The 19,080-nt window shown below is 42.0% G+C and overlaps 2 protein-coding genes and 1 long non-coding RNA gene across 7 annotated transcripts in view; 1 reads left to right on the forward strand and 2 right to left on the reverse strand.

The window, feature by feature from the left end:
* On the reverse strand, positions 1–6,037 carry gng3 (guanine nucleotide binding protein (G protein), gamma 3). 2 transcript variants are annotated; one of them, XM_058076979.1, is made up of 4 exons: positions 5,802–6,032; positions 4,980–5,195; positions 3,365–3,464; positions 1–2,323 (listed from the first exon to the last, which is right to left on the reverse strand). In XM_058076979.1, exons 3-4 carry the CDS (start codon positions 3,461–3,463, stop codon positions 2,195–2,197), a joined length of 228 nt encoding a protein of 75 aa, XP_057932962.1. In that variant the 5' UTR covers position 3,464; positions 4,980–5,195; positions 5,802–6,032; the 3' UTR covers positions 1–2,194. The 2 variants fall into 2 exon arrangements, with proteins under 2 accessions (XP_057932962.1, XP_057932963.1); XM_058076980.1 differs by lacking the exon at positions 4,980–5,195 and having other exon boundaries at positions 5,802–6,037.
* LOC131131925 (uncharacterized) lies at positions 5,252–18,000 on the forward strand. 2 transcript variants are annotated; one of them, XR_009130274.1, is made up of 4 exons: positions 5,252–5,828; positions 11,236–11,418; positions 15,979–16,073; positions 17,071–18,000. It is a non-coding gene; the product is annotated as an uncharacterized LOC131131925 (long non-coding RNA). The 2 variants fall into 2 exon arrangements; XR_009130273.1 differs by having other exon boundaries at positions 15,979–18,000.
* si:dkey-175m17.7 (uncharacterized) overlaps positions 8,460–19,080 on the reverse strand; it is a 27,058-nt gene continuing 16,437 nt past the window's right edge. For all 3 annotated transcript variants that reach the window (XM_058076973.1, XM_058076975.1, XM_058076974.1), the window contains one exon: positions 8,460–17,999. In XM_058076973.1, coding sequence (XP_057932956.1) covers positions 17,734–17,999 — 266 coding nt within the window. In that variant the 3' untranslated portion in view covers positions 8,460–17,733. The remainder of the gene's footprint in view (positions 18,000–19,080) is intronic.

A 19,080-nucleotide genomic window follows, 5' to 3' on the forward strand; every position in this document is an offset into this window, starting at 1 on the left:
ATGTTTTGGTAGCTTTATTTGTGTATGTTGTGGGACTCTGGGTTAATTATTGTTGCAGTTGTCGTGATGCGGAACTGCAATCTGTATAACATAAATATATCATATTTTGCCGGGGAAAAAAATACACACAGCGTCCAGTATGACACTCACTATATCACTGCAATCTACAATAATAAACATATTGGTAAATGAATACATACACATACGTGGGAATAGACCAGGGGGTGTCCAAAGTGTGGCCTGGGGGCCATTTAGGGCCTGCATCTTCATTTTTATTGGTCGCCAGGATATATATGTATTGAATATTTGAACAGGTTATAACTCTAACAGTAATTATTTAACTACTTAGCATATTCTAATCATAAAAAAATAAGAATTAATTAAATTAAATTTAAAAAGCAATAAAAAAACTAAGCCCTGGTCTGCAGCCAGCGGTAACATTGTCTAAGCTGACAAACATTTGCCACCAGATTTCATGTCCATCCGTGAACATAATTAATATAATCAGCTAAATTGTTCCGTGACACTTGAAAAAGTTTAGTACATACCCCATAAACATGATTTCCACTTCCCCCGTGGGACAAAAACAAGCTCCCAACTAAGTTGGTTTAAAAAACAAAAGCAAAAACACATTTGGAGTCCGAAGACCAGAAGCTAGGAGGATAACTCTAGCTAGCGAGTGACAGCCAGGCGAAGCGTGTAAACAAAGACATAAGCGAAGTCGAACAGGAATCGGTTTGATCGAACCCGGCAGAGTCCATCAGCGTCGCCATTGAGGTTTTACAGGACAAAGTGCGTTCCGTGTCGGCTCGGTGCGGGTGTCGCCGCCCCGACATGTAGTTTACCGCCGCCGCATTCCGATTGGTTGTTGTAATCAAGTTTGAATGTGGTGTGTTTTTTTTTCTATCGAAAATTGCCGATACTAATCAGTGTCCGATTGGGATGGCGACCCCTCGGCTCTCCAGCTGCCGGCTCTTTGCCCTTTTCCGTGTCGCTCGGGAAAGCATATCAAAGTTCGGCTCATTAGGGTATTTGCGTCAGACGTCTTTATCGCATTTCAAAGGTTCGAATCTTCACCGACACTTGCTCACTCCACGCCAACATGGATCCGGAATGGACAATAAATCTGGCTGGGGGAAGAGGGAATGACGTTCATGTGTATGATGTCTGACTGGTTGGCCACCCCAAATAATAATAATAATAATAATAATAATAATAATAATAATTTGGGATGTCCGATATTGAAAACAGATACGCCCATGTTGTCCTACTCGCAATTTCCGATACAGCCGATAGAGATACCGATATGTGTAACACGACACGTCTCCTGTGGTGGAATGACCATGTGTTGTTTAATATCGGTTTTCAAGATTGGGAAAAAAAATCAGATACCGATATCGGGCAACATTTATCGGACATTCCCAACAATAATAAACGCAACGATTACAATCGGCCCTTGGCACGACCGATGGCTCTTACCTCAAGGAACATTTTACCGCTCACAGCTTACTCTTCTACAGCTCAGAAGACACATTTCCGGGTCCTAATAGAATAAAGAAAATATCAAAGGGGCCCCCACATCCTTACATTTTTCTGAATCATCTGAAAAAGTTTGGACCCCCCCTGGCCCCCTGGTATAGACCATGACAAAAACTTACATTTGGATAGGAGTGCTGACCCAGCATCCGTATTGTGGATGTTCTGCTACTTCAATGTACACCTACACACTTGAGCACATATGGGACAGGAAAGCACCTAGAGTATGGATACGCCCGCACACACGCCCGCACACGCTAACGCTAAGAGCTAAACCTTGTTTGACATGACTGCCTCATGAAGTCATAAATAGCTTGAAAAAGTACGTCGATTAAACTTGTTACGTTAGCTTCCCTTCCACGGGAACGTATGCTCGCTTTCCATGTGGACCCAAATGTCCCTATTTACAAGTTAGATCTTTCCTTGCAGATGAATTGGTTTTTGAAACGTTTATTTTCCTTCAGTCCCGATGACGCCTCACGTCAATCATCAGGGGTCTCTAACGCAGACAGACAATCTAGTTGGTAGTAGATCGTTAGCTGCGCGTGGGCAGCGTAGGCAAGTACCGTATAGTTCATCCATGTCTTATTTTGATTGCAGGTACGTGTGCACACTATACATTTGTACTTCAAATCATAATCACAATCCCTGATTGGCCTTAAAGTAGAGCACAAAAGAACTTCTTCTCCCTGAAGGGGTTCTCTGAGGTGGGCACAGGTGTGATCAGGGGGTCGTCGCAGGCGTGGGCGTCGCAGTAGGCCATCAGGTCGGCCGCTGCCTTGGAAACCTGCAGAGGATCAGAGCGGTCCATGAGTATGTCCCGTCAACATGCATACTGCTCAACAGCAGAGTGCCGTCCGGGCCAGCAAAACCTTCTTTGCTGGCCTAAACACCATCCGAAACACTGAGCTAAATGTACATCACAAAATTGTATTCATTTACTTCAACAGGCTATTGGCTGTCAATCAGATTTCAGCTACTCTGTTGCCAATTTGCCCAGGGCCTTCAGAATCATGAGTGCTGGCCTTTGTCACACGCACACGATTAGCAATGAGGCTGTTTTTTTTTTTTTAAACAATCAGATTACACAACAGCATTTTTCCATCTTTTGTTCAGTTGATGTCTGAAAGCCTTTTCCCTAACGCTCAAAGTGACCAGTGTGCTTGAATACCTTGTCCTATGGCGAATATGGTGACAAGTCTGTTGTCTTGCCATTGCACCCATGTGTCCTTCTAGCTACAATTACCATAGCAGTGTGTGTATTTGCACCTCCTGATCAACCATCCCTCGGGGGTCACTACACCCCCATTTTAGAATGTATACATAATAAATAATAAATATGATAAATGAATGACAAAAATATGCGTTTACTGTAGTTTACAGTTGTGTAGATCAGTGTTCCCCAATATTTTTTGTCTTGTGTACCCCTGGAGCCTTTTGTCATACCATGAGTACTCATACATGTTGATAATTCTCCAAAAGTAGAATGTAACACAAACTTTATGATTTTGGCGCAGCTGTGCCACAGGTTATTGTCTCCCTGGGGAAACTAGTTGTAGCACACATGTTCCATTTTCTTGTCTGGCTTAATATGAAATAGGAATATTTCCTTATCATTGTATCCCCTGCAATTTTCTTGTGTACCACTGGTGTAGATCTGGACTACGTTCTACTGTGTTTCTAATAATTTCATCGTCACAGTTAAACCTCGGTTTTCCCACCTCCGATCAAATTTTGCCTTGGTTTTGGTCCAATATTGCCCCAAATCTCTGTGATGCTGTCGTTGCCTTAGGAGATTGTGCTCCTGTGTTTCCACGTGTTGCCTTACCTTTATCCTGCAGAAACTCGCCTCGATCTTCAGTTGCTCCACCAGCTTCCTGGCCTGGCCGACACTCATGGTGCTGTTCAGTGGGGTGTCTCCTTTCATCCTAGCCACAAGAAGTGGACACAAGGAGCACACATTTCATCTCATTTTCCTCACATAACGACACTGGAACCTTGGTTTGCGTCATTCATTCGTTCCAGTAAAGGAAACTTATAGAAACCAAGGCAATTTTTTCCATGGGATATAATCCAGACGCCAAAAGACATTATCAAAAAAATACATTTTATAGCAGATAATTGAAGAAAGCGATGTGAAAAAAGGAGTAATGGAACTTACTGGTGGACTTCCAGTATTTGTGTTTCTCACATTTTTAATCCAAAATCATAGCAAACTAATAATGACTGAATAGTAAAATAAATGAATATTGCCTAAATGAATTATTATCAAGCATAAAAATGGCTAAATGAACTGAAATACAAATATAAGGCATTCAGTATACCCTCTCAAAGACATGATAATATGTAGTATTCGACACTGGTCACTAGATGTCAGTAATCTTAGGCAATAGCCATGCCAGTAAGTACTGTACAGAACCTGGAAGTAAAAAAGCACCAAGAAGAAACTCTCCCAGTGGTAACGTGTGTGATTCTATATTGTGCCTTATTTTCTGTCATTATTAATGTCAACTTCTTTGCTTAATACGAGTGTAAAGGTGACTATAGGGGTGTTATATCATGTCTAGAGGGCTCTAATAATGTAAAAAAACATTTAGAAAGCCATAAACAGGTTTTCTATGCTCTAACTACAGAAATATTCCATTTTAAAATAATGAATCTTAATTCACTTTGGGTGTGAAAGCGATTAGCCATGCTAAACGAGGGATGACTGTACAAAAAGAAAAAGGATTAAATTAGATTTACAAACACAAAGATTTGACTATATGTTCATTTGAACATCATTATTCAGAAAAGATTGGCTTTAATTGTATTGATCAGGGACGTCATACTGTAAAAATCCCATCATATTACACATTTGATTATTAGCATTTTCTTTTTTTGTATTGTTTTACCAACAAACTAATATAGCTATCAGAAGCCAAGGTGCCCAAGCATCAATTGAACGATATGGCGGGCTGAATCTGGCCCCTGGGGCCTTGAGTTTGACACCTGTGATCTCGATGTATTCCTGTATGTTAATTTGCAGTCAACAATGGGTATTAGTCGTCGTTGTGTAATGAACCACTTTTGTCAGTGAAGAGTTTTCTAAAAAAAATGGCACTTGTCAACTCCGGGCTGAATAATCCCAATGGTGATGTTCAATTTGTGTCACACTGCATTGGGTCACCTTATGAATAGAAGCAACAGCACGTTTCCAAAAGCAATAGCCAACATGAACAGGCCCGAATGCTAACATCTAATTCACCATGCGGGCCCACCGATTCTCCTAACAGAAGCACACGTGGGATGGAATTAGCGACACAGGAATACTGTAGATAACATTAGATGGATTATTAATAAAGCATAAGCTCAGCTAAGGAGTGAATCTATTCCAACCGTTCTAGATATTTCCCCCATTTTCCTTGCCCCCCCCCATGCCATCCACCCATTTGTGTACTTACCCGTGTAATATTGCTCTTCAGTTGAGATCTCCCCCCCTCGCCCCTGCCGTTTTGTGCCTCTCTATGTCGGCTTACGTGTGTGGTGGTACCAGTGTAGCCGGACCCCACCCCTCGCTCACAGCAGTCTGGATGCTCCCCTCACTCGCAACAGCCCGGTGCACTGCAATCCTGCCACAATGAGATGTGGAGCAGAATCCCCTCTGCAGTAAGTGGTATCTGCCAGATGGAGGGAGGGAGTGGTGGGAGGGTAGGTGGGGGGGTACACACACACACACACACACACACACACACACACACCATTTATTGAGGTTTTCTTATGAGGGTGGAACCGACCATATTTGTGCAGGAAATAACGGGATCATGCATCTTAAAATGCCTGACATGGACCACAGTGACCAATAGGGTTGAAATATTTGCTGTGAAGAGACAATGTTGTCAGTGATGTCATCTACACCCCCCCGTCCCCCACCGTATGTGATGCCCTCCCGCTCCTCTGTTGCTATGGGGACTGCTGCAGTCCAATGGTTTACACGACGTTCCTAAAACCACACTACCGCTGACTAAATATCGCCAATAATACCACATTTTCTGTTTTCTACCGTCGTGTTTAGCATTTATTACCTAGCTAAACCTCGCTTAATTCAACACGGACTGAATTATTTCGACGTTTTTTTTCCTCACTTCGCGTTTTTACTAAATTGTCCCTCCGCCATTGCCGTACTTGTCTAGCTTGCCGTAGCTAATTTGTTTGTTTGTCGCGGCGATAAACTTTTAACAACACAACGTTATTATTAATAATAACATAGAGAAGACGTTAATTACCGTGCCTAAAGCGCCCACCAGGTTCATGTAAGTTCCTGTGTTTTATCCTCAAGTTGTTGTCGTTAATGGCTCTAACAATGTATTATCTAATTTGTACATCTCTCTAATATTGACCCGAATATAAGACGGGTTCCTTTTTTCATTCCAGAAAAAAGTCTCATAAAGACGGGTCGTCTGCTGGTCGGGGTCTAGGGAGTAAGGCGAAAAAAATACAACGACGAATGCTAAAATACGTAACTTTTTTTTAACTTCCGGTTCTGCCAAGTGAATCTACGTTGGCCGACAGGTGCCCAGCAAACACAGCCCAAACACAGACGTATTTCAGAATTTTTTCTTTCTTTTTTTACTTGAATTTTTTGAATTTGGTATTCATGAAGAGAATAACTGTCAGTCAAAAACATTGTTTCAAGTACTTGTTAGTCCAACCTGTTTACAATCTTCTAAATACATTTAACATGATCAGAGCCATTTAGACACAGCAATAACACCCAGATAGTCATTGTTCTAAAAGTCTATTTATTCAATGGTAAAATGTATTTGAATTGTTCTCCTTAAAACCAAATGGTAAGGAAATGAACACGGATTCAATTTCATTGTCTCATAAAAAAGTGAAATCCCTGATGCCGTTCATTCATTTACTCCAAAGTAATTAGTAACGCTTAATTATGTCCAACTTAATTAACATAATGACAGTGATGATGTGGAGGCCTTCGAGCCTGGAGACTCTCGAGATGAAAGATTGCCGGAGTGTGACTTGCTTATATATTTTTCCTTCACGCTAACATCCGAAAATAATGTCATTATATTTAAAGGGAATATTTTGATTTGTGATTCTGATGTAAATGTCTTTATTGTTATTATATTATCTCCCGTGCAATGCTGGCCGTTAATCATCATCCCCTCAAACGGCAGTTTAGGATAAACCTCGCGTGAAAGGTCGATGTATTGTTGACGTTGTGAATCCATGCAGCGGGGATCTATTGCTCGCCCTTCTTAGCCTGGAGGTTGATGTCAATAAAGATTATATTGCTCAAAGATTTTCATTTCAGCCCATTTGGGCCATTGATTGCCTGACGGCTGCTGGACGCCAGCACGGGTGGGTTGCTGGTTAGTAGTTGGAGTGGCAATATGGAAGAGTAAAATGCGTCATGTGTTTATTTCACGGACTGAATGGAAAGTGAGGCCACTTACCCGTGTAACTACTAATTCAGCTTCAGAAAAGTGCATCGAGATAACCTTCCTTGTGATTTGGTGCTACACAGGGCGAATATAATTGCATTAAAATCCAAGTTTGAATTGAGGCAACCGGACTCTTTGAAGAAGTTTCACCTTTTGTCCGTAGTCAAAATGCACAACTCGATGAGGACATGTACTGTAGCATTCCCGCTACATTGGGCGATCATGCTATGTGCATAGCATAGTGGCAAAGTAGCATACTTTGAAACTTTTATGAGTATTAACATACGCAGACACTCATGCATGCTAACATTAGCATAGTGGCCTTTTAAAAATAAATCCAAATTCTAGAAACACTTTGCATATTATCATGCTAACATTAGCATAGTAGCATTTTATTAAATCCATTTTCAGTAGCATTAACGTTGGCAGACACTAGCCTTTTTTGCTGGCATTTTATAGCAGACATTTACTGCTATCATGTTAGGTGTTAGCATGTTAGCTCTAGCATGGTAACATTAGCATAGTGCATTTTTTAAACAAGTATTAACATACGCAGGCGCTACCATGCTAGGTGTTGCATGCTAACAAGCTAATGTTAGCATGCAACACTAGCTAATGCTAACAAGCTCATGTTAGCATGCAACACCTAGCATGCTAACATTAGCATAGTAGCCTTTTAAAAATAAATGTAAATTATAGAAACACTGTTTCTATAATTTTATAGAATGCTGTTTATAGAAACAGCATTGCTAGCATGCTAACAGTAGCATAGTAGCAGTTTTATTCATGTTGTTTTAACATTGGCAGACACAATCATGCTAGCGTTTGCATGCCTTTTTATCTCACAGGCACAATAATCCCTAACATGAGCTACAGTTGTGGCCGTAATCTATGGCAACTCTGAATCACCGAGGTCACTTCCTGTCTGCCCCGCACTGAGCTCTGTTAGCACCGGAACACATTTACAGAAACACACATGAGCATGAGCCTTGTGTCAACTATATTAAGATATGCCTTTATTCATCCCTCAGTGGGGAAATTTGTATTATCCTATTGGATAATAGGAGTGTAAAGGTGACTATAGGGGTGTTATTTCATATCTAGAGGGCACTAACAATGTAAAAAAACATATTTAGAAGGTTGTAAACAGGTTTTCTATGCTCTTAATACAAAAATATTCAATTTATGAATAAGGAATGCTCCTCCATGGAAATTCACTTATCACTGCCAGTTCAGGGACCTGTTAACCGCACTAAACGAGGCACTATTGTACACGGCTATACAAGCTGTACCTTGCTTACGCTAAAGTATATCCAGGTTTCATTTCCATAGTCTTCTCGTTTTGAGAATATGGACTGCAATAATTCACTTTTGTGAGATGCTGTCGTTTAGACACGACTTCATTCCAGCCAGATAGTGAATACTGTACGCGCCACATTGATGTGCCTGCGGGGGTTTGATCACACAGTTGTGAGTCCCAAACCAAGCGTTACGCAATGCTGGAGAAAGCAATTGTGGGTGGGATGATGATCAGAATGATCAATTACAATTGGCTGTTTGTATTGATGGAACGGTTCAATAGTCGACTTGCAGTGAATGTTGGGTCATAGGACACGCTTGTTTCGGGTGCTCAGCAAAGTGTTGGTCTTTGCTTGATTGTCACAAATTTAATTGTGCATCTTCGGACGTCTTCGGAGTAAACACACAAATAACACAAAATCATCTGTATTTCCATTTTTTATTATTACTAAAAAAAAAGTTCCAGAGTGTTCACCGGAAATGAACAAGAGAACAACTTCACAATCCATCCATCAGGTTTTTGCACTGCACAATTTTAGGATCCTATTATGGTTACACAATTGAATTCAGATAAAAAAGGGGGCTGGGAGAGAACTCATTGGTGCCACTTAAATTCTGGCTGCTGAAGACACATAAGACAAAGAGCACTTTTTTAGGAATTTCGCCCATCATCCACAATCCTTATGTGAGACATGAACACACGTCTTTCTCTTTTCTGTGCATTTGAAAGATATAAAAATAGCTAAAAAGAGGCAGCACATATTCTGAACAATGCTCAACATAAAGTGACCTGCATATTACATACTATAAGCAAGATACATCCAATTTTTATTGTCATTGTTACGCCCAAGAACTACTTTACTGGCATAGTGACACCTCGCCCCACCACATCGGCTAGCTACTAGCTTCACCACACACTCGCTCACAATGCCTCAGGCCACTTCGCCGCCACTGCTGCTGTGTTTTTGATGCTAGGTGTAGCGGTTTTTCTATGTTGCTACGTGAAATCAATGTGCCCATGAAGGAAGTTCCGCTAATGCTTAAAATGACCAAAATATGGCAAAACTTAAGTATTACATCATGTTACTACATAGGATGGACCGAAAACCTTGTTGGAGGTGTTTTAATAGCAGGCTATGAAGGCCTAATGAGTGCGTCTCATTACAAGCATTAATTACCTGCCTCTTTTTAGCTGTTTTTATATCTTTAGAATGCCCAGAAAAGACGTGTGTGTTCATGTCTCGAATAAAGACTGTGAATGATGGGCGAAATTCCAAAAAGAAAAGTGCACTTTTCCTTTTAAGGACGCAAGATGCAGTCCACTGCTCTTGTTTGATGTCATGTCGAGACACTCCACGCCTCCCAACGTTTCGTTTACACACACGTTCTTGCCCCTTCGCTTGACTATATGATCAGGAACAATAACACAAAAGTCAAGCTAAAAAGACGACTGCTCCGAAGCAACTCCGTGATGCAAGTATGTGAAATATGCAAGCTACATTAATCTGAAACACGGCAGTATAACGCCAATATTTGCATATTACACGGCGCTACTCGTCAGTACCCATCACCCACAAACTGCTTATGATTGTTTTCTAACATTAGCAAGTGATCTCCAGGTTCTAATATTCCTTATTATCATCCTAAACTTCATCCAGTTTATCGCTAACGTAGAATGAAAGGCCTCTGATTTTCTAGCACCTATAGATATGAAGGTACACTATGGGGACAAAAGTATTGAGACACACCTCCTGGTTAATTGTTCAGTCAATAAGGGGTTGGCAACCTTTAGCATCAAAACAGCCACCTGGGCCTGTTCCCGCCAAATTAAAACCCACTTGGAGCCACAAAAACACAAAATTTGACTACTCCATTGAAGCCAATTTCGGCTCAGTTCCAGTATGACGCTCCTCGTGGCTTCAGTTGCCGTTGTTCATTAGCAACAAAGAAAGCTAACAAGATAAATAGTTGACTAGCGTCATGTTTTCTCACCGAGCTGACTCAGCAAAAAAAAAAAAAACCAAAACAAGTGCAAGTGCAAGAGCACACTCCCGCCGCACATCTTTGAAAGGCTCATGACGAGGAGATGGCGAAGTGGCGTAGTTGCTGGTCTAGACCAACAGTGATCATGTCGGTGTGTAGTTTCATGTTGATAACCTCACCTAAGAACTGCATTTGTGTCTGGGTTTACATTTTTCATTGGAAAGGCAATTTTATTTCATTTTAGTTTTGTTGTTGCTTTAAATACAAAGTTGAATTTGTTTTCAATATAAGAATATTATGACTTGAGACTTGGCCCATCCATCTGTTTGCTATGCTGCTTACCCTAATTAGGGTTGCGGGGGTATGCTGGAGCCTATCCCAGCTGGGCGAGAGGTGGGTACACCCTGGACTGATTGCTTGAGGCTTGACCAACTATGATAAATGGACCATCTGACCCAATGAAAGATTTCTTTATGGACCTTGAATATTTGCATTTAAGTACCGTTGACGAGGTGTTTTAGGTCACCATAAATACTAATTCTTCATCTTTGGACTAAATTTGGACCAAATTTTGGGGAATTTCTGCAAGTTATATATTACTATATTGACAGTTACTATGTCATTGTATGGTCATATCACCTTGTACTTTGGTACGTGACAAAAAATAAAAAAAAGAATTAAATACATTTTTTTTAAATAAATAAAAATTAATAAAAAAAACAACTTAAATTATATTAGAAAGGCAGGAAGTGAACAAATGTAACAGTTAGTGATTGTAAAAGTACCATATGGAGGGGTAGGATTTAATAAGCTTTGCTTCTTCCTACTCCTTTTGGACATGTAGAACTGTGAACTGATTATGGGATGCACTCAATTGTAATCTGATGCATGTTCAAATGAAATAAAACCATTACCATTACCATTACCAAGTTCCATCCATCTATCCATTTTCTGCCCCTTATCCCGGTTACAGGGGCTGCAGTCTTAGAAGGGAAGCCCAGACTTCCCAGTCTTTGGCCACGTCTTCCACAGAGACGTTCCCAGGCCAGCTGGGAGACATCTGCCCCAGGGTCTCCTCTCGGCCCACCTCACCATGGAGGCAACCTCGGCTGGCTTCTCCTCAAGGATGACCAAGCTCCTCGCCGTATCTCTAGGGGTGAGTCCAAATTCTTGTTCTTTCAGTCACTACACAAAGCTATGATCATAGATGAGGAATCTCTCGTTCCCGCCTTCTCTGACTTGTGAACAAGAACCCCAGATACTTGAACTCCTCTACCTTGTGCAAGACCTCACTGCCACCCTGTTCCGGCTGAGAAGGCCCCAGGGTGCAGAGTCGCATCCCAGCAGTAAACACTGAAGGCCAAAGTCCGATGAGGGCGTCAGGACCGCGTCATGCGCAAATGGAGATCAAATTGGTTCTAATTTGGCGTGAAAGAACTTGACCAACCCCTTTGAATGAACAAGAACAGAGATCGTGGTCTGACGTCAGTGACCTCACGTCCCAATACTTGTGTCCGTGGGGTGTATATCTGTGTCCATATGGCTTCCCTGCCAACATGTTCTTTAAGGCCAGTTGTCAGGTTTAAATGCAGGTTAACATCCAAGATGCTACTCCCTCCATCCCTTCATCCCTCCACCCGTCCTCGGACTCAAGACATTGCGGAGGGATTTTGTCATGTTTTATGTTGGTGTGGTGTCTTTTCTTTCCACAAAACATTTCTTTAAAGGAAGACGGTACAGTCGCTCCAGCCGTCCCTCTGAGATGAACACACGGCAACACATCAAAGCGTGTTGAATGGCTACAAAGTCTGCAGGGTGTCGTTTCTTTTTGAGGAGAATGCCACATCCAAAGAAGTCTTTGTGATAAAGCAGCATTGTATTCGTCACAGTGCGCAGGACAGAATTAGAAAGAGTTTAAGACATTGTCTAAACAGCAGGACTGTTGCTACAGTGTGAAACATGTGGAACGCTAAGGGCATCATGGATGGATCATGTGATTTTTACTGGTAGTGATCAGGGGGACACCAAAGCATTTGAATCATCCTGATTTTTTTTTTCCCCCTTCCGTTATTCTTTTTCATTGTGACTAATCCGTAGCTTCATATTCATGAAGTGCTGTTAAAACTGTGGCAGTAAAATACAAACAGGAAGTATCCACAAGTAGGCAATGCACAGGTATCAAAAACACGCTATCAGCTTGCAAATGCAGTCTTTACAAATGCAAAACATTACACACGCTCGCAGGCGACTCCGGCCCAAGGGGAATATTATTTCCGTATCTTCACAGTAAGTTCACAACACTTGAAATGAAACCACGGTCTATAAAAATGGTGGCGTGATGACAACAGGCTCTCTTTAACTGCCATCTAAACTGGGTAGGACTAGATTGTTTGCTTGATGTCTCTCCAGCTACGACGAACAATAACTCGTAACAACATAAGAACAGCAGAAGGGGATTGTAAAAACAAGAGGAAACATTAACAGTGGAGAAATACACATAACCCATAAACGTCACAAAGCCATTCCGCAACGTCACAGTCATCACAAGGAAACTGGAGGATGAAAGAAAGTGAAGGCAATTTGCTTGTGGGATTTTTTGCATGGGATTGTGTAATTTTGTAAAATGCATTGAGAAGTTCTGGAAAGAGCGCCATCATCACAAGCCATTTAAATGAAAAGTTAAGCACGACAGGTCCGTGGTTATGAAAGCGTGCCCATAAATCCATTGAAAATGTTGTCGTCTTACTTAAGAACTAGTTACATTGAAAACGCGGAAGTGTAACGTCTGCGCTTCATGATGTCTCCCTATCGTCAGTGAGCGAAAGAAAAGGAAAGCCATCACCGTAGAAGTGAAAAAATGAATATCATAAAAAGATGAGTTTCAGCTGCTTGACTGTCACGGCCATCATTAAAAATGATTGAATGCACGGTTATTCATCCAACTAGCCTGGGACAATATTTTAATGTTAATTTTAAATGTTTAATTTAAAATGTCCTTCATGTATGAGTGACATAGGATTTAGTTTTGGTATCATTTAGGGCTGCGAGTAACGATTCATTTCCTAGTCTCAAGCTTGCTGTGTTGATTAATCGAAAAATCGGTTAGGCCAGGGGTCAGCAACCCACAGCTCCAGAGCCGCATGTGGCTCTTCAGCCTCTTTGTTGTGGCTCCCTTTGCATTCATTCATTCATTTTCTACCGCTTTTCTTCACAAGGGTCGCGGGGGTGCTGGAGCCTATCCCAGCTGTCTTTGGGCGAGAGGCGGGGTACACCCTGGACTGGTGGCCAGCCAATCACAGGGCACATATAGACAAACAACCATTCACACTCACATTCATACCTATGGACAATTTGGAGTGGCCAATTAACCTAGCATGTTTTTGGAATGTGGGAGGAAACCGGAGTACCCGGAGAAAACCCACGCATGCGCAGGGAGAACATGCAAACTCCACACAGAGATGGCCGAGGGTGGGATTGAACTCGGGTCTCCTCGCTGTGAGGTCTGCGCACTAAACACTCGCCCGCCGTGCAGCCGCTTTGCAATGCTTGAAGATTTTTAAACACCCGAGTGGGGAAAATGCATGTCTTTGTAATTCAACTTTGTGTGAGACCATGAATGCATCCTGGCCGAGTTCTGACTGGTGATTGGATGAACAGACAGGATGCTATTCAGTTCTCTCTCACACAGGTAAACATGAAGGAAAATAAGTAATACTTTCCCAGAGCTATTTGACAATTCTAAAAAATAAATTTGAGATAATTTAAAAAAAACTGCTGCATGGGAACCTGTTTGCGGCAGAGTAAACAAATCAAGTAAGTTCACACGTACATTTATGTAAGTTTATCTCCAATACTAGCAAGAGTACTCCAACTCGTCTTTTCTTATCTGAACTACTTTGATTCCCCCAAATTCCCTCCAATGTTGTTTTAAACATACTATGTTTTGCGGCTCCAGGCTATTTTTCTTTAGTGGGCAAGGGTTAAAATGGCTCTTTTCATAGTAAAGGTTGCCGACCCCTGGGTTAGGCCCTAGACCAGGGGTGTTCAAACTTTGATAATCGATTCATTGTTGCAGCTCAAGTACAATTTAGGTGTCATTTACGAAAACTCAGTCCAGGAACGGAAGTTGTTCGTAACCTGAGAACCACCAGGATTTAGTTCCAAATGTGAAGTGGGGTGCAGTCTACCCTGGACACGGTGTAATATTGATGCGCCAGATGATTGATACCTGGGCTACAAAAGTTGCTGTCATAATGATGAAGGTTTATGTTTCATGATGTAAAATGTCATTGTTGTGCTTTACCTTTCATCAAATGTCCAGTAGGGGTGTCCTGATACAATTTATTCACTTCCGATACGATACCGACACTGCATCCTTGAATATCGGTCCATACTGATATTGATCCGATATCAGCAGGAATCATTGATATTTTGACTTATTTTGCTAGTGTCCATTCGTTCTTTTGCTGATATCGGATCAGGGCACCCCTAATGTCCAGAAAAAGAATTGTGAGAATGTGCTCTTTCACATGGCATTATCTTGTTACAGCAATCAACCCCTCTTTAACCTAAATGGTTGTCAATTGACCTGTAATCAATAAGAGAACAGCATTGGGACGCAACGATGATCTGAATAGTATTAGGTCACATTTAAATTAGCTTAGACTAAGAGAAAACAGCCAGGCTCCAAACAATGTCAATTTTGGACAACATGTTATCAAAAACAGTGGTAATCTGTTTGAAAATGTACAAAATAATTGCCATAGCCCATGAGCAAAGTGGAGTATAGTCGTCCCTCGTTCATAGCGGTTCACTGGTTCCAGTCCCGACCACGATATCGGATTCCATGCTAATCAATGGAATAGTATTATAGGTACAGGTTAGAAAACCTGTTTCTGACTTTATGCACATTTTTTGAACATTAGTAGAGCCCTGTAGACATGAAATAACAACCCTAGAGTCACCTTCAAAGTCCTATTATTCACTGTTTACACCCTATCACAACTCTTGTTATGCTGCAGGGACCTGAGATAGCTGCTATGTAGCAAGCTCGCAAGCTAATCAGTTAGCCTCAGATTTATTTTTTCCAAACTTAAAGGGGACCCGTTATGCTAATTTTTGGTCCTTTGTATTGAGTTGTGGACTCCTATAGAGCAGCTACACATTTCTTTCTTTGCAGAATCTGCACCTATTCCACCCAAAGCCCGCCTCCGGGCACGCCCACTCCGCTGTGATTGGTCCCACTCAGCTTGTGCAGCTAACTGAGCGCTCAGAGCCATCCCAAACTTCTTTCAGGGCTCACTTCCAAATGTGCATACTTTATTATCTGGAACTTTGGCATCGATTAACACGATAATACAACATAAAGCATAATAGGTCACCTTTAAGAAACAAAAAAGTTACCACTTCCACACGGGACGGGAGGAGAATTGTCTGATTTAATGCAGTGTTAAGGTAATTTTTGATGTTTGTGTTATTACTGCCACCTAGTGACCAGAATACTACCATCACGTTTATTTCAATATGTTTTGAGAAATAATAGAGCGCAGTCTACCACAAAACCACGATATATAGCAAGGGATCCATCATTGAACCGCGATATTGCGAGGGACGACTGTACGCATCAAATGCTTTACAGCCCCACATGTAGTTATCCCAAACAAGATTGCATTTATTACCCTTCTGTAACCCCCCCCACCCTTTTCATGTGTTTCAGTAGCGTTTGTTTGTTTGCTACAAGGCGGTGGTGGATGCTGAAAGGACCTCAGGCCTCGACCTTCACAGCAGAAGAAGCGCTCACAGTGAATCAAGGTACCTTTTCTTATCAAAGCCTTCCCAATACAACGATGCATAGTCACGAGGGCCACAGTGAAGAGAGAATAAGGCAGAAGAGGAGCGCCTCTAGAGGAAAGAACTTGTGATTCTGACTTTGTCCCAAAGCTAAATGAACTTAAAGCAAAGTAGATTTGGTTTGCGGAGTGTCCTCAAAGAGTGTAAACATTATTCAATGGCTCTTTTTCCCCCTCCTCTCCTCAAGTCAGGAAAGAACACGTAAATAGTCTAAACGGTCACCAAACAAGACATTGGTCAATGTATTAAAAACAGAAAAGACTGTATCCACTGTGGCATCAGACCATAACCCATGAAAGTCTTCACTGACCACAATTATTAGGCACATGCACACAATCTGAGACTTTTGGTTGTCAATGTCTTCATGTCATAATATGACACCTCCGCTGAACCTGCAGGGCTCTTTACAAGAAGCTCGTTATCGAGTGTCTCTAATTGCATGCTGGAAAATTAATTGCATTATTGATGTGCTGTTTGCAAAATATGCGCACAATTTCTGCTACACATTTCATATTGACCGAGTACAGGAACTTTGGAAATGTAATAACAATTGGTTACCTTTTCGTGTCCTCCACCATCACATGTGTTAATTTAAGTTTTGCCTCTAACAAAATCTTCGGCTTTAGTTATGGGTTTATGACTCCACATGAATAAAACATTAATTACTTGGTGTTTAATCAGCACAATTGGTATCACTGAAATGAATGTTTTAAGGGTGCAAGGTCTCATTTGCCGCTATTTTTCACTCAATGAATGTTGTACAGGTTTTATTGTAGACGTAGTTAACCTCGAAACCGCGATGCAGCAAATGAAGATAACTCAAACTTCTAAGTATAATGCAGTGCAATACAAGAATAAATTATTTTGAATTCTATCGACTGAATACCATTGTATCGCATCTTGTTACATGTGCAGGTACTTAATGTTGTGGTTAGTGAAATAAATATGCATTTCCAAGGAACCAAGAAACCAAAAAGAAGTACTCTGAAGAAGATGTACCACATCTGAAAATCAGCCATGCCACACGTCTCGTCGCTTTACATTAAAAACACATCAACCTTTCAAGCTTTGGATTGTTATTCCAGTTGTTAATCTGCAGTATGGCTGCCTTGAAATATTACTGCACTGCCTGATCATGTACACTTGTTTTAAATATGAAGTTTAGCGGACTGTTTTGTATGCGATATGGGTCTCTTCTGTACTGTACCTGCCAGGTTAACGCTACTCAGTATCTGCATTAGGTCCATGGGGATCTAAAGGACAGAGCCCCAACATGACAAAACGATGACCGAATTTGGTCATTGCATTGCAATAATGTTGTATCAAAGTGGAAATGGTATTGCATGCAAGTGGGGCATGTTAACAGTGGACTGCAGGAGGACACATAGGAGGAGGCATCAGGATAAAAAGAAAAGATATCTCAATATAATGTTACATCTATATTGGCACATTATCTATAAACAGTGTACTGGATGATGATCAAGTTCAATTAGCTACTAATATGAGGTCATGTACCAGTTTGTCTTATTTTTCACAGTATAAAAGTGCACTAACCGCCAAAACATGTCGCCATTTTCCAATCGTAAAGCCAATTCCCTGCCCGCCTGGCCAGAGATGTTCCTCACACCTGCGTCTCCACACCATCAAGTTTAGGCATCAGAATGCGAGGAGTCACCCCGGAGTTGAGGTCTCTCTCAAACTCCAAAAGCTGGCCCATGAAGTTTAAATTTGGGGACACCACAGGGCGACGGCTACGCACGTATTTGTAGGCGTCTGTCATTGTCATGAGGGTGTGCTTCATTAAGTAGGCGATGACGATGGTTGCAGACCGGGACACGCCTGCCTGGCAATGCACCAGCACTCCCTGTCCACTCTGATATGCCTCCTCTGTGGACGAAAAAACACACTTGTATCAACTGGAGTAGCAACAAAAACATACAATGAGATGTTTTCAAACTTTCCAAACCCAGCACAGTGGCCTAGTGGTTAGCATGATGGCCTCACAGTCAGGAGATGGAGAGTTTGAATCGCCATCTCTCCCCATGCATGTGTGACAGATGCCAGTGGCTAAACCTCACTCTCTAACACCTTAAGAGTCATGCTCAAATCTAGTTGGGATTTTAGCTCGACGGCTAGCGCTCTCAAGTCTTTGAAGAGTCACGCTCAGCATCGAGTTGGGATTTTAGGTTGATGGTTTTGGGGGGTGGTGAGTGGTAGTTGGCAAAACTGACTCCCTGACACCTTAAGAGTCATGCTGAAATCTAGTTGGGATTTTAGCTCGACGGCTAGCGCTCTCAAGTCTCTTAAGAGTCACGCTCAACATCGAATTGGGATTTTAGCTGGATGGCTAGCGCTCTCAAGTCCCTTTCTGTGGACTCGAGTTCGAACCTGGGCAGAATGTGAGGCTGGCTGCAGCAGGCGAGTTACATTGGTGCCCTGACTCGGATGAGAGTGTGGTTTTGGGGGGTGAGTGGTAGTTGGCAAAACTGACTCCCTGACACCTTAAGTCACGCTCAACATCGAGTTGGGATTTTAGCTTGACGGCTAGCGCCCCCAAGTCCCTTGCTGTGGACTCGAGTTCGAGCCCGGGCGGAATGTGAGGCTGGCTGCAGCAGGCGAGTTACATTGGTACCCTGACCCGGATGAAAGTGTGGGTTTGGGGGGTGGAAATAATTGTGGAAATAGCCCACAAGCTAAACCTCACTCCCTGACACCTTAAGAGTCACGCTGGACATTGAAAGTCTGGGATTTTAGCTTCATGACTGGCTCACGGATGACAGCTGGTGCCGCTGTGCGAAAGTACGTTGGTAAACCTCCCTCCTTGACACCTGAAGAGTTGACAGTCGGGGATTTTAGCTGGATGGCTAGCACTTTTTACTCTGATGCCGCGGACCATGTTTTGATCCCTAGTGCTGGGGTCTACCAGACTGGTTGCGGTTTTCTCTGGGTACTCTAAACATTAGCTAAA

Source organism: Doryrhamphus excisus, chromosome 7 (genome assembly GCF_030265055.1).
Source record: "Doryrhamphus excisus isolate RoL2022-K1 chromosome 7, RoL_Dexc_1.0, whole genome shotgun sequence".
Taxonomy (NCBI): Eukaryota; Metazoa; Chordata; class Actinopteri; order Syngnathiformes; family Syngnathidae; genus Doryrhamphus; species Doryrhamphus excisus.